General features: G+C 37.9%; 2 protein-coding genes across 2 annotated transcripts in view; both read right to left on the bottom strand.

Annotated features, from left to right (window-relative positions):
• LOC140161631 (uncharacterized) overlaps positions 1-13,198 on the bottom strand; it is a 153,298-nt gene extending 140,100 nt beyond the window's left edge. The window contains exon 1 of the mRNA XM_072184932.1: positions 13,110-13,198. Within this exon, the coding sequence (XP_072041033.1) occupies positions 13,110-13,169 (60 nt within the window). The 5' untranslated portion in view covers positions 13,170-13,198. The remainder of the gene's footprint in view (positions 1-13,109) is intronic.
• Positions 13,199-13,227: 29 nt separating this feature from the next.
• The window catches only part of LOC140161630 (uncharacterized), a 118,536-nt gene continuing 107,810 nt past the window's right edge, over positions 13,228-23,953 (bottom strand). Inside the window, exons 7-10 of the mRNA XM_072184931.1 lie at positions 21,408-21,690; positions 17,559-17,740; positions 14,187-14,462; positions 13,228-13,602 (exon numbers count right to left, since the gene is read on the bottom strand). Of these exons, the coding sequence (XP_072041032.1) occupies positions 13,228-13,602; positions 14,187-14,462; positions 17,559-17,740; positions 21,408-21,690 (1,116 nt within the window). The remainder of the gene's footprint in view (positions 13,603-14,186; positions 14,463-17,558; positions 17,741-21,407; positions 21,691-23,953) is intronic.

Here is a 23,953-nt window from a genome sequence, read left to right as displayed (position 1 = left end):
GCAGCATACAGAGAACGTCACGTCAAGTCCACTGTGTGAGAGAACATGCACAACTTACAAGGCCATGCGAATGTTTACCTTGGTGATGCTACAAGAAGCAATTAGTGCACTTGAGCTTGGGTTCATAAAAAATCTTGATAACAAACTCGCAGTATGCACTGACGTGCTGACCTGGTCAAGTCATTTCGCATGGTAACCTTCTATATTAACCCCACTACTCCTGTAACCCCATCACAAAATGTTACGCCAGCCGTTATTCGCTGGTTTCCGATTACATCACAGTGATCACACGTTGTGTATAAAACGAGAAAATAAGTTTACTCCAAACCCGGAACCATGCCTATAACTCGCAATAAACAACCGGAGACAAAGACTTTTTCAATTCACGTGTCATCCATGCTGACCGTTTCACTTTATCTGAACGTTAACTTAATGTCCCGTTAAAGCAAAATATAGTCCCATGACAAACATTTCCTCATCATTCTTCATTATCTTCTTTGAATTGATTGGCAGCTTCAGTAGACCTATACAACAATTGTATACGACAATAAAACAATTTAACATTTCCCACAATTATTATTACTTGACATGCATAATTTATTGCACGTGTCTGCAACTCCATGTGCCTGTCCACGTGACTTTGACCATTTCACGTTTACTGACCTCTATAGCTCCATGTCCCTCCGCATTAAAACCATAACAAATAGTCCCATGCATAAATAAGTCATAAATACACGGTTATTTTCGAAATTCTACTGTCACTTTCATTGACAACAATGAATACAACAGTAAAATAAAAATGTCAGCGAAAATTTTACTTGACATGCATTATTTCTCAATCTAAAACAAATCTCTTTTCGATGACGTCATATCTCTATCCCTACCTTTATCGTGAATTAAGTTATCCAACTTTAACTATGCCTTCTTGCGAAGTAAATTAGCGGGCTAAACTTTTCGAACAAATACAATACACTAGGACATATTATTACCGTAATACAATATTTGCCATTTGCGACATGCCTGGACATTGTGCAGATTTACAAAACCAAATGTTTCAACAGCAAAAATATACGCATTATATCATCAAGCGCAATCGTGCAACTTCATTTTACTGGAACTCTACTATCACTAAATGCATACAGCCTTATCAACGAACTTATGCATATGCAAATGAGCCCAATTCTATACAAAATTGACACCACGCATGCGTCTAGCTCAGTGAAGAGGCCAGAGAAAGTGTGTTTCTAAAAACAGTATATTAAAATGAATGTTTTTTTCCAAATTATCGTACACAAACTCAACACATATACAACAACAATTTTACATAAGTCAATCTTGTTATACATAAAGCTACCAAACACAAAAACAATTTCCACAGTCACAATTATGTGTCAAATAATTATATTTTATCCCCAGCAAATTCCGTATTATATCCGCCTGCGGAAAAAAATATCCCTAAGATTCACCAATTTTTAGTGAATTTCTTCAACTTTCTAGAAATGGCCTGCCAAGATGTTAGCAAACAAATTGGTATCTTGGAAAATATAATTTTTTGTAGATTTCTCAAATAGAAAAGAACAAAATGCAGTCAAATACATATGGCTTACAAAATGTGAAAATAATATATTTGTATCTTTAAAATATGAAAAATATTCTAAGCCTTTTAAAGCTTTTCTTAATTATTGCAAATAATCAGCATTTCTTTAATTTACCAAATGAATGCCTATCATAGGTTTTGTATACATATGGAAATATGATGTTTGAACATTTCTGCGGGCTGAATAGATCAGCCCGGGGGCACTCAACATAAATGGCCATCCGGGTATGCTCCCCAGAAAGAAGACTCACACAAATGACCATTCAGGTATGCTCCCCCTGGAGCGACCCCTTTATGGACCGTGCAGCTCTAAAAGACCCCTTATTTTACCAAAACAGAGCACTAAAGATCCTTGTATTTTCATGTCAGAATTTGAGTTCTTAAAGACCCCTAACTTGCTCGTTTCTTGCTTTTTCAAAGCAATTTTCAAGCAGAATAAATAAACTGATGATGTACCTCCCCCGAGGGCTTTAGTCCACCACTATACACGTGAGCCAAAAAATAGTCTCAATTCTACTGGCACAGTTCATTCAAAGGTCGTTTAATGAATGCAGTAACATTATTGGCATTAAAGGACTGTGCCTTTATAGATGAGCATGTTTCAGATCCTGGAGCATACATATACGTAGTTATTTTCGTATATTTTGGGATTTTTGAAAAAATTGTGTGCGCTTCTAATTTCGCAGAACTAACGTTTACAAGTGTAAAGTAACTTTAAATAAAAACAGTGTTTTCGCATGTTTTTTTGCGCCTGCACATCTACTCGCGAAAATAATACCCTCACGAAATTACATGAATGATGTATACTCGTTATTTTCGCCCCTGCACGTCTATTCGCGAAAATAAAAACCTCGCGAAAATTACAGCGTGTACAGTATGTGTACATTACACTTTGTACAGCCAATTGATCTGAAATTTTGTAACAATATTAGATCACTCGTGCAGAAGTCAAATAAAGTGAATATACTTGTTATTTTCGCGCCTGCACGTCTATTCACAAAAATAAAACCCTCGCAAAAATTACAGCGTCTACATTACACTTTGGTCAACCAATTGATCTGAAATTTTGTAACGACATTAGATCACTCGTGCAGAAGTCAAATAAAGTGAATATGTATACTCGTGCATGCAAGAGTCTAATCAAGCCAACACATGCACCTTTGGCAAATGGTACAGGAAAGTTTTACGAGGGTGTCAATTTAGCTCAGGGCCGTAGAGAAATGTGGCACGGCCGTCGCAAATGTGGGGCGGCCAGAATACAAATATATGCCCAAATTGAAATAAAGATGAGCGGATAGAAAGGTTCTAAATCTGAGGGTGTCAATTAAACTCGGGGCGAAGTAAGGTTGAAAAATGTAGAACTGCCAGTAAAAAGGTTTACACACTCCATGCTTAGTGCAAGTTTTTGTTTGGCACATATATGTTACATGGCGTAGATCCGGGGGATGGGGGATTTTATCCCCCAATATTTTGCCAGGGGATGGTCCATACAATCATCCCCCAATGTTGATGCCTGATAATGGGTTTCTGACCAAATTAACCTCATATTTGCCCATTTTAGCCCCAAAAGTGCAAATTTTTCGCGCACATTTATTCTACTTTTACACCATATTTTGTCAGTTTAGCTTCAAAATACCAAAATTTTTCGCGCACTTCGCGCACTATTGTACCATACAAATATTCTGTCACAAAAAGGTGCTCGATTGACTATACTTCAATTTTTTTTTTCAACTCCATCCACCCCAATGTCAAAAAGAAATCTACGCCACTGGAAAACGCCCATTGAAATAAGTTTCCTGGACGTATAGCCAAATAATCTGGAGATACTTAGCCCTCCATGAGCGACATGCAAATATGAAATATGGCAGAGCTGTTACTTTTTGGGTCTACCTCAGTGCTGAGTTCTTAAACCTAAGGCCTCCATTTTTTAAAGTAACAATGCATATAGTGACAGGGCTGTGAACTGTCACACATTGAGTGTGACAGTCATGCATTCGCTCTCATGCCAAGGTAATAAATATCATGCCAAGGGTAGTAAATGTCATGCCAAGGTTAAATGAACCGCACAAAATTTCACACTCCATCAAACTATTGTTGTCCCTACCCCCACACTCTTTAGATTCTCTAGCACCCTGGCTCAAATAATCATGGGTCAAAATTTGGCAAACAATATTCTGTCTTGGTTCGACAGTGTCTCATGCCACAGCAATTCCAAAAATTTGACAGCCCTGATAGCTGGTTTTATTCTATTCCCAACATACCCAAAGTAAAATCCTAAAATTAACTCCATGGCCACTATCAGATGAATTGTCAGCCTCTAAGAACTATTTTGATTGGTTTCAAAGACAGCTATATCAGGTATTGAGCCAATCAGAGATGTGGTAAGAACAGTCAGTAGGGCTGAAAGGGATATTTAAAAGCTCTATTTTGATTGGTCACTCAGATGATTATATTATGTAATTAACCAATAAGTGGCTCTGTTAGTAGTGTCCATGAGTGTTTGCATGTGACACACATTACACAGGAAGATAATACTTGAAGCCACTGAAGATTTTAGTACCTCAAGATGCATGCACTTTTGTGAATTTTAAAAAGGTCATTCAGGTACCGGAGAATTTTAAGGCCATAGAACTAGTTTTTTAATTTGGGGGATTTGTTTTTATACCATTATTTCATCTTTGTTAGCTTTAGCTTTGTAAGCTAAGCAATAAAGTAACAGTTTTATTTTTATTTTTTCTGTCAGCAGCTAAATTACCCAAAAAATTACAGAAAGATGGAAAAATCTGGAAAAAATCTGCAAATTTTGTCCAAAGATATTTTAAAAATTGTTAAAACTTTTTAAAAACATTTCTGTGAAAGTCAATCTCCTTCAACCAAAAAATAAGTCGGTCGGACTTGTAATAGACTGCAGACGATAAGTTACATGTTTTTTAATTCAAAAATTTAAAAATCGTATTTGGAATCAGCATGAAAAATGCATTAAAATGAGTACAAACAAGCTTATTATTGGTTCAGTGGTTCTTGATATTTTGAGTAAATATCTCAAAAATTAAACACCAAATATTTTCAATACAATCTATCGGTCCACTTTTCCTATTCTACTCCGTATTAAACCAGATGACCTCTACAAACCCCTGCATGCTACGCTATAGGACCAGCAACAGCCGTCGGCGGTTTAGTGTTAAAATCGGGACAATTGTAATAGTCACAATTTATCTGTATATGGATTTCATATACATTTGTACACTTTGTGTATTTTTTTCGTGAATTTTGATGGCTGTTATACACACCGCCCGATTTTTTTTGTATAAAAATACGACAAAATCACCCATACCACAAAACACACGACCTTGCATAGGACTGAGCTAGTCTCGCAATGCACCAGCAGGTCTCTGCAGAATAACTGCCCTGGAAAAGTACTGCAGCGTCACAGCAAATATGCTAAGGTGTCTAAACCTAGTTAACAGTTTATATTAACTAAATTTACCCTAGTTTACTTCAACAAGTAAACTATCAGCTCCGACCATCAGTTTCAAATTGATAACGGTGAGATATTTCAGTAAGTCAAAATTTCTCTGCTTGTCAGGTCACGTTCACTCAAGGTTATTGAACGCTGTTCTCCACATAGGATATTTTGGTTGGTTGCAGTTTTCAGCGGGTATGATTTTATAATTTTTTTACTACGTGGCATGATTTTATATGCTGCTTTTTTGTTTACTTTAATAAATAATGATTACTCTTACTTATATTTGTCTTTGGATGAACTACAGAAAACATATCAGTTACTACACTTTACATTTCAGCGCATAAAAACTATATATTTGTCTACTCTTTGTAATACCAACCACCTACTGTGGGCTATTTCACGTTAAGCGTACACTTACAGTCCCACAGAGGGTCAAAATTAGAAGTCCTTAAATTCATAAAATTCTATGATTTTAGAACTTCATGATGTACCAAATTCAATTCCAAAATATCAGAGCGTGGGATCATCAATAACATTGTTAAATTCATCACTAAAGTTTCAATGGGAAAATGCATGGCGTCTTGAAATAAAAGTACATGCTTTTTGTGAGCTGTTCCGGACCACAGTTTTTGGTTGTTCTGGAGAGGACATTCTGTTTAACAACATGATATCATCATCTTTGAGTACTGTGATTAAAAACTAATGCCTTGTCTTGTTAGAGGGAAGGAGAAGGTTAATCTTGTTGAAATAAAGTGAAACATTTACCCTTGATTTTGTGTCAATTGCCGATTTACCCCTGTTCTGGAGAGGACACACTTTTAACGCGGAATCAAGACACCAAAACTGGCAGGTTGTGATATTTTATACAAATATCCTCAGAACTAATTGTCCTGTTTTATGATTGCGGAACACCCTTAAGATTCTACAGATGCAAGTTTTGGCAGGAACTACCAATTTAGTTTCAATTTTGATAGTACTTGTTTTGGAGAGGACATCGCTTTTTTTTTGTTTAACATAGAATCTACAAAAATGGTCATAATTTTCGCAATACTGGACCAATTTATGCCAAATAACTTGCATTGCATTGTGTATGCTTCATACTTTGTTACCAAAGCAATAGCTACAAAGGAGGCTTATTTATATTCCTAAGAAATCATTCACAAGACATTCAAAATATGAAGTAGGACTCCAGAAATGTGTTGAAAATGCATGTAAATGCAAAAATCTGATATAAAAAGTTGTCAGAATTTAATGAAAATGCTCCTGTAGCTTCTCCTCCATAACACCCATCTAATAAAATCACCCACATTATATAATGTTCCAAATTCAGGTAACCAGACATGCTGAAGCACCATTTTGAAAAGTGCACACTTAACATGCAATAGCCCTCGTGTGAATAATGGTAGGCCTACAGTCTGAATGGATGGTAAATGGTAGCAAGGTCGTCCTACGGTTAAGTTGCTGTTGAACCTGGTATATCATGGAAGGTCGCGATTAACCCAAATTAATAGACGTTTGGTGGGACAAAGGTCGCGCCTATCGCCGCACAGTAGAAAGATTGAATTGTGTCTCATCCATTGACAATTTTGTGTACACAATAATCCACCCATGTTTGATTTCTCATAGACTGCATAATTATACAAAGATAAAAACATAAAAAGAAATGATTTGGCATGAGAAACCTTTAAACATGTCCAAATGCTAAACTCCCAAGCAAACCGCCTACAACTTGCCATTTGCTAATAATTTTTGCAAAGTGTCCCAGAAAATGGTTCATTTTAACGTAATGACATTGATTATCCAGGGGAGGTATTCTATTCAAATTTGGTTTTGGTAGTGCATACTGCCAAGAATTTGAAGGTGGACCATGTTTATACCAACGTGAGGCCCATACTTAGGGCACATTTTTGTATGGTCATTGCCGGGGGGTCACTCCCATTGTGGCCTGTACACCATCCGAAATAATAAAAATGTGTAAAAAGGGTAGTTTTTCGTGTTTAGGGTGTCAAAAACATGAAAAATTGGAAAATAGGGTAGCAAAATTGCAATTGCTAATGAGCAGAAATGCAATCTAGGGTATGAAATTTGATGCAAGGATTAAAATCCCTGTTTAGGGTGTGAACACAGGCACGTGTTACCTGTAAAGGGTATCGTTTTTAGCCAAGGGTTAAATCCTTGTTTACAAATGTTTTTCAAAAGTTGATTATCACGGATGGTGTACAGGCCACAATGGGAGCTACCCCCCTAGGGGTCATTGCTACTAGCTAAGTACTCAGTGGGTTTGATATAATAACCCCTTTGGCATAATGAGCAGTGGTGGCACTTATGGGGGGGGCAAGGGGAAGGAGAAAATGCCCCCCTAGTCAGAACACTTTCTCCCCAGTTTCACTTTTTGCACAAAATGTGTTGAATTCTCCTGAAATTCACTTTGTCCCCAATGCCCCCTCCCCGAAAAAAAAATTCATGGTGCCGTCACTGACAATGAGAAACCATTGACAATGTTCAAATAGAAAGCATCAAGTAGTCCATGTAAAACTTGTGATTTGCAAGTAATTCCCAGACTGTGGCCGAGACTACAAAGTGTCACTGAAAATGGCTCATTCTAACGTAATGACATCGATGATCGCTAATATCGGATGCAGGAACAAAATGTCAAATTACTATCACGTATCATGCGTGGATGTGTGTTTTCAGTACTGACATTTTCATGAGTTTTTAATTTTCACACCCTTGTACAAATGTACACTCTTGAACCATCTATTTAAATATTTAGGCTATTCTAGTTATAATCCATAAACCCCTATGGAAGACATGACCTTAATCTCCCACACAGGGAGTGTAGATTTCAAATGGCATCACACATTCAGGTAACCCCATTTAAAATTCACACTCCCTGTGTGAGAGATTAAAGTCATGTCTTATATAGGGGGCGTATGGATTTCAACTGGAATAGCTCATTATATATTGGTCTCTACCACAAATAACTGCAAACTTCACAAAAAATTAACAAAGTGAAAATTTCCACTAGACAAAAAGCTATGCAAGGACTTATCGACTTAAACTGTCTCCAAAAGTGGCCCATTCTGCCGTAAAGACATTGGGCACTAACTTCCACTAAGAACTATTTTGATTGGTTACAATCAGCCCTATGATCATATATTCAGCCAATCAGAGATATCGGTATGAAAAGAATGGGTTGAAGGGGATTAGCTTCAAAGTGCCCAGAGATTTTAAACAAGCTCTATTTTGATTGGTTACTCAAATGATTATATCATATAACATGTATAATTAACCAATCAGGTTGCTCTGCACTTTGGAACCAGACTGATTCAAAAACATTAAAAATATCTGACTATGAATAAAAATGCATTTCACTTTGGATGCGTATCACATGTTGAGAGAGAAATGATCAGAAATTGGATGCAATAATGCATGGCGCTCAGATGCTGGAGCCTTTGATGCACAAGCCTCAACTAAACAATTTTTGCTCAGCCTATACCTTAAGGGATCTAGAATGAGCGTTTATGGCGTTTCGACAGTATTTTTGGGGACATGAGAGCACCTCAGGCGTATCGAATTGCATTATGAATACTGAAGCATGTCTTTCTGATATCAAATAATTTTCATTAATACAAATTTTATGACAAATTATTAAAATTTGATATTTTTCTAATTTTTGATATATAACAGTCCTCAAAATAAATTTTATAAATCTAATGATATATTCTTAAAGTGTATGTAGCTGGGAGGAAAAGCCGACGATCAATTGAAAATTTTGACCTTTTATATTGAAGATATGGATTTTTTCCCCAAAAGACCTATTTTTTTGGTGTTTTGGGGAAAAAAAAAAACGTCGACTTTTCATCCCACCTACATACACTTCAAGTATAAATCATCAGATTTATCAAGTTTACTTCAAGTACTGTTAAATATCAAAAATATCAATTTTTAATGATTTGCCATAAAATGTGTATTACATTGCGAATTTCAAAAAATCAAAATTATTTGACATCAGAAGGACATTCTTCGTATTCAGAATGCAATTAGATATGTCTGACGTGCTCTAATGACCCACAATAAATACTGTCCAAACGTTCATACCCCTTCCCTTTCTTGTGATAAAATCTCTGAAATAGTCCTTTATCATGATGCATTATGCACAAGGCCGCTTACCTCTGTAGAGTTTTTAGACATTTTTATTCATAATTGATTTGTCATTAACCACCTGGACACTACTGGTCATGATCATCTAACAGCATTTCTGATTGGTTGATAACGTGAAAAGCTTGTTTCAATAGCCAATTATGACTGGGCTTTAAACTTTTTATGGTCGAACTTGCATTTGCAGATGATCTTATTATACCCTCCTTGATTGGTTTAAAATTGGACACAATATTCATTTTGGCCAATCGGCAGATAGTTCTCATGGGGTTAATGTATTGTAGTACTGTCAATCAGTCAGTGTTGCAAAGTGCTGAACAAAACCAAATGTGCAATAAAAAGACATTTTATTGCAGAAAAAATGCTGTAAGAAGGTTTTTGGTAACCACACTTCTAAAATGACAGTTATTTGACATTCTCAGTGACTTGCCTGCGTCACATGATAGTGATTATCAACCTCTCCCCTTAATTCTCTCAAAGCGGGTGTCGACTGTAGACGACAAGTTTCAATTTTCTTTTTTAAATACAACAATTTCAGGATTGTAAATTTGTATGACCATATTTGGAATCAGCATGAAAAATGCATTAAAATGAGTACAAGCAAGCCTTGTATTGGCAAATAAGCTCATTAGGATTGTCAGTAAAATAGCTATTTCAAAAATTCTTTTATGCAAATCCAAAAATTTGGGTTGATGAACTTGATGTTACACACCTCAATGATAGTTTTGTGTTAAGACCTAGCACTTTCTCAAATTGACTGACCAACTTTATTTATGTGACCCGCTCTGACGAAACCTGCCATAAGTCGCACTCAGCCATATTGAGGTACGGCAAGTCAAAGTTGATAAAGGGGTGAAAAACCTTGCAGATTTCGTTGTTCAGGTTTTAAATATTTCTGATTCCTTAATATGTTTACTTTAACCTACTATTGAAAACAAAATATTCTTTTATGTCAAAAGCACCCAAATCTAGCATTTTCTGAGCCAAACCAAGTCCTCTTTAACATGTCATTTTACAACTTTAAAGGCATTTTCTTGCATTTGCCTTTTCTTTATGTGTCGCTTCCCCCTTTCCGTTGAAAGACCGTAGAATGAGGATCACATGTCAAATGAAAGTTGAAGACCTCAATTTTCAAAATTAGTGACATATGTGACCGTACACCACGAATGAGCCGTAAATGTCCTCAATTGTATTCTGAGTTACAGTGTAAAATGGGCATGAAGGTCGTATTCATAGGTACCTCAATTTGGTGCTACGTGTACCTCATTTAATGAGATACACGTAGCACCAAATTGAAATACCTATGAATATGACCTTCATGCCCATTTTACACTGTAACTCAGAATACAATTGAGGACATTTACGGCTCATTCGTGCTGATCACATATGTAACGGTCACATATGTCTGGTTTTAGGATCGGGTAATATAGGCTACATAAATACTGTTAAGCAGCATGGTAGTGCAGGAGGGCCGGAGTGCCAGGGGTGTAGCCAAGAGAGAGAGCAAGGATGGGGGGAGCAGCTACCCGCCGGAAGTCTTGCCACCCACCCTTGCTCCCCTGTGGGATGCTGGCCTTTCCATTTAAAATTCACACTCCCTGTGTGAGAGATTAAAGTCATGTCTTATATAGGGGGCGTATGGATTTCAACTGGAATAGCTCATTATATATTGGTCTCTACCACAAATAACTGCAAACTTCACAAAAAATTAACAAAGTGAAAATTTCCACTAGACAAAAAGCTATGCAAGGACTTATCGACTTAAACTGTCTCCAAAAGTGGCCCATTCTGCCGTAAGACATTGGGCACTAACTTCCACTAAGAACTATTTTGATTGGTTACAATCAGCCCTATGATCATATATTCAGCCAATCAGAGATATCGGTATGAAAAGAATGGGTTGAAGGGGATTAGCTTCAAAGTGCCGAGAGATTTTAAACAAGCTCTATTTTGATTGGTTACTCAAATGATTATATCATATAACATGTATAATTAACCAATCAGGTTGCTCTGCACTTTGGAACCAGACTGATTCAAAAACATTAAAAAATATCTGACTATGAATAAAAATGCATTTCACTTTGGATGCGTATCACATGTTGAGAGAGAAATGATCAGAAATTGGATGCAATAATGCATGAGCGCTCAGATGCTGGAGCCTTTGATGCACAAGCCTCAACTAAACAATTTTTGCTCAGCCTATACCTTAAGGGATCTAGAATGAGCGTTTATGGCGTTTCGACAGTATTTTTGGGGGACATGAGAGCACCTCAGACGTATCGAATTGCATTATGAATACGAAGCATGTCTTTCTGATATCAAATAATTTTCATTAATACAAATTTTATGACAAATTATTAAAATTTGATATTTTTCTAATTTTTGATATATAACAGTCCTCAAAATAAATTTTATAAATCTAATGATATATTCTTAAAGTGTATGTAGCTGGGAGGAAAAGCCGACGATCAATTGAAAATTTTGACCTTTTATATTGAAGATTTGGTGCTACGTGTACCTCATTTAATGAGATACACGTAGCACCAAATTGAAATATCTATGAATATGACCTTCATGCCCATTTTACACTGTAACTCAGAATACAATTGAGGACATTTACGGCTCATTCGTGCTGTGCACGGTCACATATGTCTGGTTTTGTGGGATCGGGTAATATAGGCTACATAAATACTGTTAAGCAGCATGGTAGTGCAGGAGGGCCGGAGTGCCAGGGGTGTAGCCAAGAGAGAGCAAGGATGGGGGGAGCAGCTACCCGCCGGAAGTCTTGCCACCCACCCTTGCTCCCCTGTGGGATGCTGGCCTTTGAAAGTTTGCTTGCCCCCTTCCTCCCCTCCTCTGAAAAATGAAATTCTAATGTCAAATCCCTCCCTTTTGGTACTATAACACGATCTCCGGTCCACAATAATTATTCCACACCAGCATGGTGAACCGAACCAGAACATGCAGTCCAAACCAGGTATCTTAGCCAATAGTATACCACCCACAATATCAGAATTATTGCAAATCAATGCATGCTCAAAATGAAGGTGGAAGCATCAGGTTCAAGTCACACTGCCCTCTATATTATTTTGTATGGCTGCTGCAAATGTTGGCGACATTCAGTTCATAAGTAGACCCAACAGGTTTTCTTCATGACTAAGATGTTTTTTGTAACCTATCACATCAAAACACGGCATTGTGAAAAGGTATAATAAAAAAGGAAATAATAAAAAATAATGATGTGAATTTGAAATTACCGCTATCAAAGACTTTTCCTAATATTCCGAATTTGTCATATTTTTCATGCGTATTCACTGAATAAATGAAAAGTTTTATCGCAAAACGCGAAAAGCGGTAAATATATGAAAATTTAGATAACACTGCCAAAAGATTGTCGAGAGATGGTGCGATTACGTAAAGAAAAACATAACTCGCAATATATCCAACAGTAAACAGTTATTTCTTTTTTGCAAAATGCAATGAATGCCACATCCATTTAACAAAATTTGGTTTTCTTCTCATAGGGTGAAGAACCTTACCTATAGTACACAACATGTTGACGTTGAGGACTCGAACCCATGACCTCAGGCTATCTCCCGAATATGATTTAAAGTATAAGAAAGCAGTGTCACCAAGTCCCCTTATAGTGTAGACAGGGTCTAATGCTGGTTTCATACTTTATGCCGCTTACCACTGAGCAGCGCGGCACTTCATCATGCCGCTTGCACTTTTCTAAAAGCAGAGTGCCACCGCTCCCAAGTTTGCGCTGGTTACCACTAGCGTTTCTGGTGCGAGTGTGCGGTGAAGCAAAATCATTGTCAGGACGCCAAAGCGGCAAGTGGCAGGAAAGTATGAAGCCAGCATAAGATATCATATGGCACTTACCTGATCATAGAGATAATCCAATTCATTCAGCGGCATATTCACAATCTGCTTATCAATCATAGGCAGCGTAGCAATAGTAGATATCGTATTCAAAGCGCATTGCTTGGCGCTTTTGGCGTCAATGATGAGTGGCGTCCCCGGATACTGTACTACCTATGGAAGATACCGACAATTTCCCTCGATGCACTGGAGATCCCTGGTCCGAATCCGTGGACAGCAAGCGAAGACTGTGTAGAGAACTGGCGCTATGTTGCAAAGAGCGGACACTGCTCCGTAGATGCGATTTTCTTATTCCTCTGGGCTCCTTAAATGATCTACTCGGCTGCGGGCGACAGGTAAGGGACTGGATGCGTTTGGTCACATGATTTAGATCCTTGCAACTACCGAGTGTACCTAGTCTCCGTAGTAGAACAGAGGCTTCCTTTCGCACCACTTGGTCTCCGACAAAATCCTCCGGTATAAGAATGCACCATCTTTGCAACATGCACAAGACCTGAAAAGAATTGGGGCGTAAATAATGGGCTATTCCAGTTGAAATTCATACACCCCCTATAGAAGACATGACCTTAATCTTCCACACAGGGAGTATAAAATTCAAATGTGATGCGATCAAGCAAAATTCAGTTTTCAATCTCATTATATAGGCCATTTTCAGAGCTTTATTTTGCTGAAAACCCCATTTAATGGTTTCAGAGATATGGCCATTTTAGTGTCTTTGCCAAACGAATTAATCTGCAAGAAATATTTTGTACATAAACATTATGTAGCCAGAGGTTTCCATTGATATAAAAATCTCAACTTTTTTTGAGAAAAGTGGGGGGATGATGCTGTGGATCACGAAATGCCCTTTTAAGGTCTTCCATAGGGGGTGTATGGGTTACAAGTGGAATGGCCAAATCACAAGAGTACTGGTATGAGGCTCGTCACATTGTAAATCCTAAAACCAACAGCTTTAGGGTGCTTCGCCAGCTGACCACCTTGACCCCATCGTTTCTTTGACCCTGCCGTTTGTGAAACTGTATGGGCAGTTATATAAGGGTGGAATGACTGAATAAAGTACAATTGAAATGTCCATACCTTAATTTGTATATGCTTCTTATCATCTGCCTCTCCACCAATCACAGCCGCCTTTCTTCCCCACCCCTCATTAATATTAATGAGGGCCAATAGCACATGTTCCACCACCCTGAGCAAGATGATAGGATGAAGACACATTGACAGTGTTTCTAGAAGGGAGTCTTGAAATTGACAGTGTGTACAATTACATAGGTTGACCTGTTGCCTAGGGTGGCTGAATTTGGTGTTGCCAGATATGCTGTCCCCATTGGTGGGTTTGTCTTCTTGAGGAATAATCTGAAATATCAAGTTAAAAGTGAAATATTAAGTTTGGCCAGTGTTGAGTTGACTATGGTGGCAAATCTGTTATAGCACCCCTGTGGGATGGTGACTTCCCTGATGTTGGAAGACTTTTAGACCTTTTTGTACTTTTTAGCCCATTTTTGACAATTTTCATCAAGTATTGCCCCTTTGAAAGTTGCTCCCTTTAAACTATGGGGATGTGCCACACACACTTTCAGATGCTGGCTTTCTCTATAGACGAATCCAACGAGCCAAGTCAAGGTCAGGATTTGGTCGGCCATTAATGGGTCCCTGCAGCACCAAACTGGTGTTGTTCCTTTGTCTACGTGAAACACGGCTGATAGAATGCAATTTAAAATACCCTCCAAGGCCGCATCATTTCACATTTTAGGTGAGATGGAGCCGACGGGGACCCAGCTATGACTGCCATTGAGGTGTAGAAATGTGTGAAATTGGATTCGTTATGTTTCGCTATTTTTGCAACCCTTTATTATACCAATTGTCACAAAAAGCACCCAAATTTGACCAAATTGAGTGATTTCAAGGGCACTTTTGCCCAAATGCACCAAATATACCAAAATTGTTGAGCGACTATCCTAAAACCGAATTTCCCCTAACCCTAAATCTTACCCTAACCTCTATAGATCCTAACTTTCAGACAAGAGAACCTTTTATGTTGCAAGCTAGAGACTTCCACAAAGGAATGGGGAGGTTCAAATAGAGTTTGTCGAAAGTGCTAATACCATAAAAACTCGATAGTTAACATATGTGCTTACTATCAAGCACTTTAAAAACATGAAATTGTTCCAAAGTCTGACGCTTTACCAACTGAGCTAATGGGGTTGAGACACACATTTGCAGGTTTACTTGTTTGTATATGGTCATTTTCACGGTAAAGGGTGTAACTTTGGATTTTTAACATTTTGATCCGTAGTGTTCTAATAAAGCCACAGAATTCAATGATTTTTGGCCACATAAGTCACCTAGTTAGCAGCTACCTTGGGTAGCATAATCATCTTTGGGAGTTACTGCGTTCAGTTTTAGCAGGCTTAAATGTACTTAATATTGCCATTTTGAAAAACTATAAAAAACAGTAACATTTTTGTAAAACCCTGTGATTTCTTCAGTTAGTTCATGGATAATTTTTCTTATCCTGAAAGTATGGTCATATGTTCGGTAAACACTGCCACATTAGATTTAATTGTGAACAGCCCTGTATTTTTGAGAACCGGACTGCGATATTTGTCGTTTCGGAGGCTTCATTTTCCGTTAACAATTGTTAACAAACTTTGTGGGTATAGCTTTGGTTCATAATTCTTGGTTATTTCTTCACTTCTTCTTGATTCATAACAGTTGATATCTTAACTTGAAATGGGTAACAAAAATTAGTCGATTTGCAAGCTTTTAAAATTTTATAAAATCTTGACTTCAAAGAGCCGATTTTCCGTTAACTTTTTGAAGCCTCGAAACAAACTGTTCAGCTAGCTTGGGCAAATATAAATAAAAGAGCTCATCCAATCTATTTATCAAAATGTAGCAAAGTAGATCCTCAAGTCACTTGTTTTTAAATCGTGGAGATATATATCACAGTTTGAAAATGGGACCCAATACAAACTTTCCGTTAACACTTGAAGCCTCCGAAACAAATGAAGCCTCCGAAACAACAATCCTCTTTGCACATCTAAATTGGTGTGTTCCATATTGATATCTGCATTGTAATTGTTACTTGATATGTGCAGAATGTCATAAATTTAAAAAAAATTGATATTATGGTTAATGTTTGAAAAATATACTGATACCCAAGAAAGCCTGTTTCGGAGGCTTCACATGCAAGTTAACACCATACTTAACAAATGGGTGAAAAAATTAATGTGTGATTAATCTACAATATCTGCCGCATAGAATCATTGATTCAATACACACAAGAAAATAACAGCTTAGATGATCACAACAGTGTTGTTTTCAAAAAAATACTTCTGCAATGTTTAACCATTGTTAACATGAAGAAAAAAAAAAAAAAAAATGACTTGCTGTGATAATTTAATTTTTGTCACAACTGAAATTCAATACTTAGATGCAAAGCATGAAAATTGGTAATTGTGATATTTTTTACCTATTTTTTCATGTCAACTTGTAGTAGTTAGCCAAATATTTTACTTTTATGATCACCTGTGTTGTTAACTGAAGCCTCCGAAACACAAATCGCTTGAACTGCCAATTCTAAAAAATAACTCCAATTTCTGTGAAACTTGGCTGGTAGGTTCCTTTCATCAAGTAGTATTTGAACATGAAGTTAGACATTCAAATTATTTTAGGAACCCAATTAAAACTTTAAAAATATGTTTAAGGTTTGGAAATTTCCATTGTAAATGACACTTGATGTTAAAAATTTTAAAACTGCAATTACAAACATAGCAAAACATGGTATAAAATTTAACTTATATCTGTTGACTAACTTTGGAATGGGATTTTACATGTATTCCAGCTTTCATGTCATAATTTTCTGAGCATATGTAAAATACATTTTTTCTTAGATTTTAACCAAAATGTTATGGAAATGTCAAATTTTTTATTAGAAATCAAAAGATTTAAGCCTTGAAACATTATGTTACTGAAATTTAAGTTGCTTCTATGCATGATTTCAGTAAACAGAAACATATTTAAGTGGTTTGAAATTTTGACCCTAAAAATCAAAAGTTACACCCTTTACTGTGAAAATGACCATTATATAGCTATGTATATCGATGATTTGCTCAAAACCCTTTACAATTTTGTGGATGGGACTCATTATGTTTGCATATTTTAAAAGCGCTCGATAGTAAGCACATATGCTATCTATCGAGTTTTTACAGTACATACTCCAGCCGTGGAAACTATTTCCAAAATCTTCCGCAGGGGGAGTATGGATTTTAAGTGGATTAACCCAATGAAAACATAACTAATGTACAAGTAATGGGCAGGAAGAAGTTTCATTAAGAGAAAGTGGCACTTTATTTGGCCAATTAGGAAATCGTCAATCTAATGTTGATAACAAGCTCCTCTGAGACAAATCAAGTAGACTCTTGTCATGCCAATAACAAGTTTTCTTACTCTTGAATTGCACTTGTCCGGATCGCCATGGAGACATATCGCTATAGCAACCATCCTCTCTAGTGACTGGTGAGGCACCCTATGGAGAAGACTTTCAAACGCTGTTTTGTGAGACCTGTTGGTGATGGATGATACAGGTTGGTTGGCACAGAGTGGAGAGGAGTCCATTTGATGGAATTGAGCTGAAATCAGACACAAAAAATGCATATCATTATCATGTCTGGCCAAGGAGAAAATCTGGTCCACACCCCTCTAAAATTCCCAAAAACATAGGACATTTAGCTAAAATCAAGAAAAATCATGTAAAATCATCCCAATTTCAGCTTATTCTAGTCTCTGCGCCCAATCACTTAATTGATAATCCTGGGTCCGCCCCTGTGTCTGGCTATATCAGAAGGATGCAAAAGTTATCATTACCAATTCCAAAATAATCAGTCACTCTATTTACCTCCACAAACTTTAATGAAGATAATAAAATATCATACATAACTTTTCATCATAAATGGAAAATGGCCTATTTCATTATATCAGTTATCTTTGCCGTATCATTCAAAGCAATTAAATTTTGTCTTTCATTTACAAGTAAAATGTTGAATTTGGTAATTTCTGGATATTAAAGATGCATGAACCCAATAAATCCAGCATACTCAAAAATGTTCTTGAAACAGTTTCCAGGTTGTTTTTTTGGGGGGGCATGGGGAAGTGAATTTTAGGGGGCAAAATCAACAAATTTTGTGCAAAATTGTGGCAAAAAGTGAATAGCACTGTGTCCATGTGAATACAATCTCCGTAAGCCAGCACTCATATACTGAAGGCAGAAATGCCATCAAGTGTAACAGCACGAAGCAGTACTAGTATAAACTCTAGATGGCTCTCTTCTAGTTTGCATAGTGATCTCTACAGGTGTAGGATCTGAACACCTGTTATCACAACCCTCAATACTATTTTTTATTAAATGAACTATAACTATTGGATTTTTAAAATAAACACTTTACATTTTTAAACTCAATTCCTGATCAATTGAACAAATCATCATTCAAATATTAATGATCAAGCAGAATTTTTGCCTAAGGTATTGTTTCTTCCTTGATTAAAGTTTATTTGAAAATCCTGGTTTGTCATTTTCCTTATAAGCTCTTATATTTGATTGTAAGTGGTGTTTCTATCCTAAAAATAGTATTTTTTAATTATTTTTATCTACCTGTATTACAAACTAAACAATACCATATTTTTTCCAAAAGGGTGGCGTTTTATTAGTCTGTCAGGTAAGCTTCAAAATAATGGCGAAATGACAAACTTAGGATCAATGACTTCTGGTTGAACCGGTTCACTTCCGGCTTTTACAAGAAAAGTTCTGGTATCCCCCTCCCGTTGCCTACCTTCCATTTCAAGTAGATTAGTGCCATCACGGTTGTATCCCCCAACTAATTCCAGCAACCCTAGATACACCATGACTCTTGTAGTATGGATCTACCTACCTTCCATTTCAAGTAAATTAGTGCCATCATGGTTGTACCCCCCTACTAGTTCCAGCAGCCCTAGATACACCATGACTCTGGTAGTATGGATCTACCTACCTTCCATTTCAAGTAGATTAGTGCCATCACGGTTGTACCCCCCTACTAGTTCCAGCAGCCCTAGATACACCATGACTCTTGTAGTATGGATCTACCTACCTTCCATTTCAAGTAAATTAGTGCCATCACGGTTGTAGCCCCCTAGTAGTTCCAGCAGCCCTAGATACACCATGACTCTTGTAGTATGGATCTACCTACCTTCCATTTCAAGTAGATTAGTGCCATCACGGTTGTAGCCCCCTACTAGTTCCAGCAGCCCTAGATACACTATGACTCTTGTAGTATGGATCTACCTACCTTCCATTTCAAGTAAATTAGTGCCATCACGGTTGTAGCCCCCTACTAGTTCCAGCAGCCCTAGATACACCATGACTCTTGTAGTATGGATCTACTTACCTTCCATTTCAAGTAGATTAGTGCCATCACGGTTGTAGCCCCCTACTAGTTCCAGCAGCCCTAGATACACCATGACTCTGGTAGTATGGATCTACCTACCTTCCATTTCAAGTAGATTAGTGCCATCTCGGTTGTAGCCCCTACTAGTTCCAGCAGCCCTAGATACACTATGACTCTTGTAGTATGGATCTACCTACCTTCCATTTCAAGTAAATTAGTGCCATCTCGGTTGTAGCCCCTACTAGTTCCAGCAGCCCTAGATACACTATGACTCTTGTAGTATGGATCTACCTACCTTCCATTTCAAGTAGATTAATGCCATCACGGTTGTAGCCCCTACTAGTTCCAGCAGCCCTAGATACACCATGACTCTTGTAGTATGGATCTACCTACCTTCCATTTCAAGTAGATTAGTGCCATCTCGGTTGTAGCCCCTACTAGTTCCAGCAGCCCTAGATACACCATGACTCTGGTAGTATGGATCTACCTACCTTCCATTTCAAGTAAATTAGTGCCATCTCGGTTGTAGCCCCCTACTAGTTCCAGCAGCCCTAGATACACCATGACTCTGGTAGTATGGATCTACCTACCTTCCATTTCAAGTAGATTAGTGCCATCTCGGTTGTAGCCCCCTACTAGTTCCAGCAGCCCTAGATACACCATGACTCTGGTAGTATGGATCTACCTACCTTCCATTTCAAGTAAATTAGTGCCATCACGGTTGTAGCCCCTACTAGTTCCAGCAGCCCTAGATACACCATGACTCTGGTAGTATGGATCTACCTACCTTCCATTTCAAGTAGATTAGTGCCATCTCGGTTGTAGCCCCCTACTAGTTCCAGCAGCCCTAGATACACCATGACTCTGGTAGTATGGATCTACCTACCTTCCATTTCAAGTAGATTAGTGCCATCTCGGTTGTAGCCCCCTACTAGTTCCAGCAGCCCTAGATACACCATGACTCTGGTAGTATGGATCTACCTACCTTCCATTTCAAGTAAATTAGTGCCATCTCGGTTGTAGCCCCCTACTAGTTCCAGCAGCCCTAGATACACCATGACTCTGGTAGTATGGATCTACCTACCTTCCATTTCAAGTAGATTAGTGCCATCACGGTTGTAGCCCCCTACTAGTTCCAGCAGCCCTAGATACACCATGACTCTGGTAGTATGGATCTACCTACCTTCCATTTCAAGTAAATTAGTGCCATCACGGTTGTAGCCCCCTACTAGTTCCAGCAGCCCTAGATACACTATGACTCTTGTAGTATGGATCTACCTACCTTCCATTTCAAGTAGATTAGTGCCATCTCGGGTTGTAGCCCCTACTAGTTCCAGCAGCCCTAGATACACCATGACTCTGGTAGTATGGATCTATCTACCTTCCATTTCAAGTAAATTAGTGCCATCACGGTTGTAGCCCCCTACTAGTTCCAGCAGCCCTAGATACACTATGACTCTTGTAGTATGGATCTACCTACCTTCCATTTCAAGTAGATTAGTGCCATCTCGGTTGTAGCCCCCTACTAGTTCCAGCAGCCCTAGATACACCATGACTCTTGTAGTATGGATCTACCTACCTTCCATTTCAAGTAGATTAGTGCCATCACGGTTGTACCCCCCTACTAGTTCCAGCAGCCCTAGATACACCATGACTCTGGTAGTATGGATCTACCTACCTTCCATTTCAAGTAGATTAGTGCCATCACGGTTGTAGCCCCCTACTAGTTCCAGCAGCCCTAGATACACCATGACTCTGGTAGTATGGATCTACCTACCTTCCATTTCAAGTAGATTAGTGCCATCACGGTTGTACCCCCCTACTAGTTCCAGCAGCCCTAGATACACCATGACTCTGGTAGTATGGATCTACCTACCTTCCATTTCAAGTAGATTAGTGCCATCTCGGTTGTAGCCCCCTACTAGTTCCAGCAGCCCTAGATACACCATGACTCTTGTAGTATGGATCCTCAGCAGTAACACATCCTGATTACAATCTGTCTTCTCTCCAATCACCTTCCAGTGTCCTGTCTTCAGTGACAGCGCATCGCGATAGATCTTTTCCAGCCGATACGCAAGGCCTGCCGCAAGAAGAGCCGCATGATTGGCTGGTTCTAGAGTTAATGTTTCCACCACTTGGAGAAGTAGACATAGAAATCTCTGGGGATATAAATGGTAAAAATTATTAATTATAAAACAATTGACAGTTAAATACCATTGTGTATCTTACTAGTTTCCCACGTCAAGTTGATGCACCTTGCTCCCTTCTCAGTTGATATAATCTGTAGCCAGGATTTATTTTAAAAATGTTTATACAGAAAAAGCGGACCTTTTGTGATTTTATTTCTTCAAAAAGGGCTGCAATTTTCAACACTCTTTACAAAAACATGGATTTTTGAATTGGCATTTGTTTTGAAGGGTTAATCATAGCAGTTATTGGGGCTCAAAATGTGATAGTGTATATAGGCTTCAAATATTTAGTGTACCCTTGTCATATTTTTTGATTCATTTGGAGTGGAACTGTTAATTTTACAAAATTCAAGACAATTCTTGTAAAGAGTTAAAAACAACCCCACATGAAATCTAACTGCTGTCCGACATTAGCACCAATCAGGCTAGAAATGTGGGGAGGGGGAGGGGGTATTCGGCCCGAATTGTCAAAAAGTGGCTGAAAAGAACAAAAAATGGGTCATTTTGCCAAAAGTGGAGGGGACACATCCCCCAATTCCCCCCTGGGATTGACGCCCATGCTGTCAGATAAAATCAAAGCATGTTTTAAGCTAATAACATCTTGGACCTTTTCAATATGAAGTTTTAGGTAATAATGAATAAAGAAAAGCGACCTTTTCCTTTTTTACGCATCAAATTTGGAAACAAATGCTTCAATTGCTTTAGCCTTATGATTATATTAGCCTTTCAATTTTGATTCAAGAAGAGCCAACAATGGATATAAAGACAAACACAAGTGCTCTTGTCAAAATCACATCGGCAGGGAAGTGGCTCTGATTGTGCTTTTCTAACACTGACACTTCTGACCTGCATCCAGCCCAGGCCTAACAGTAATAATGTTGTGTTTCCTGTAAGCCAACTGACCGTGCCAAACATGCCAACCATACAAATTTTATAAACTTTAAAAAAAAAAAAAAAAAAAGAGATTTTAATCATTTTTTTGGGCCAAAAGTTGATAAAATTTATGCGGTCAGCATGTCAATGTTGTTTGTTGAGTGCAATAAACCTTTTACAAAGTATAGTAAAATTTGTAGTTTAATTTCCATTTGTGATAATTGGTATACATGCATTTATATATTAATACCAGAAAACATTCAGGCAGCTTTCATTTTTCCACAACCTTTTTTGTTTTAGTATGGATACAAAATTTTTCCATAAATATTTTTTCGTACCTAACGACTCTCTTTTTTTCCAGCATGTTACAGGAAACAAAACATAATTTTTGTTAGGCCCCATTCACTAGTTGAAGCCTTAGTTTCAATTTCTACTTGTTCCACTTAACATTTCATCTGTAAACACTCTGTAAAAAAGAGTGCCCTGAATTCAACTTGCTAAGTAAATATCTCACTCTTAAGATAATGCCTCACAGCACACTTTGCTTTCAGCCTAAAGCAAAAATATGGGTATATACTGGGGTCAAGAGCTGTTGCATAGCTAGGATTCTTTTCATTGGGGCCAAAGGGAGGCAAAGATGACTACCAGAGGGGTCAATAATTTGATAAAAATGTTGGTAAAAAAATTAACAAAAATCTAAAACATTTTGGTGAACAGCATTCCAAAGGAGGGGGAAGATGCTCTACAGGAGGGTATGATGATATCTGTAGGGCTAAGATATGATTTTAGGTCAAATTTGGGTAAAAAGGACAATAAGTCAATATGATGTGCTGACCAGAGCACCTTTTTGGGCCAAAAACACTCAACCAATATAAAGTTCCCTCTGAAGCAGGCCTTTTATAACCAGCCTGCACAAAAAAGGTTTTGATATATTTATTTATCCTCCCAGACTAGTAAATTAGCATCTGACTGATGGTTGTTCAAAAGCTTTCAAATCAGGATTTATCCCCACTAAATTTTTGAACAGCCTCTGAGTGCAGGGATAAGCTACAGGTCAGATGTGGAGATTTAAACCCACAGATGCCAGTCAGTTTCACTCAAAAAACCTGAAAAGCGCGTGAATGCAGGCCAAAAAGCCCCCAAACAGGCTGAAAATAAATAAAAACGCGGGAATTTGAACTCACAAAAAACCTGAATTCAGGTTTAAACCTGAAAACTGGCATCTCTGTAAACCAGAAAGAACCGGCTATTCCCTGGTCGCATGGTCATCTCAAAATGAGGTTCTACTGGCAAAGTGCATGCTGTATGTGCGTGCGTACGCCTGTCAAACGCATGCTTTCATTACCACGTAAGGGTTGCA

This window comes from Amphiura filiformis, chromosome 10, assembly GCF_039555335.1.
Source record: "Amphiura filiformis chromosome 10, Afil_fr2py, whole genome shotgun sequence".
Lineage (NCBI taxonomy): Eukaryota > Metazoa > Echinodermata > Ophiuroidea > Amphilepidida > Amphiuridae > Amphiura > Amphiura filiformis.
The sequence above is the reverse complement of the archived record's forward strand: the minus strand, read 5'-3'. Positions and strand labels throughout refer to the sequence as shown.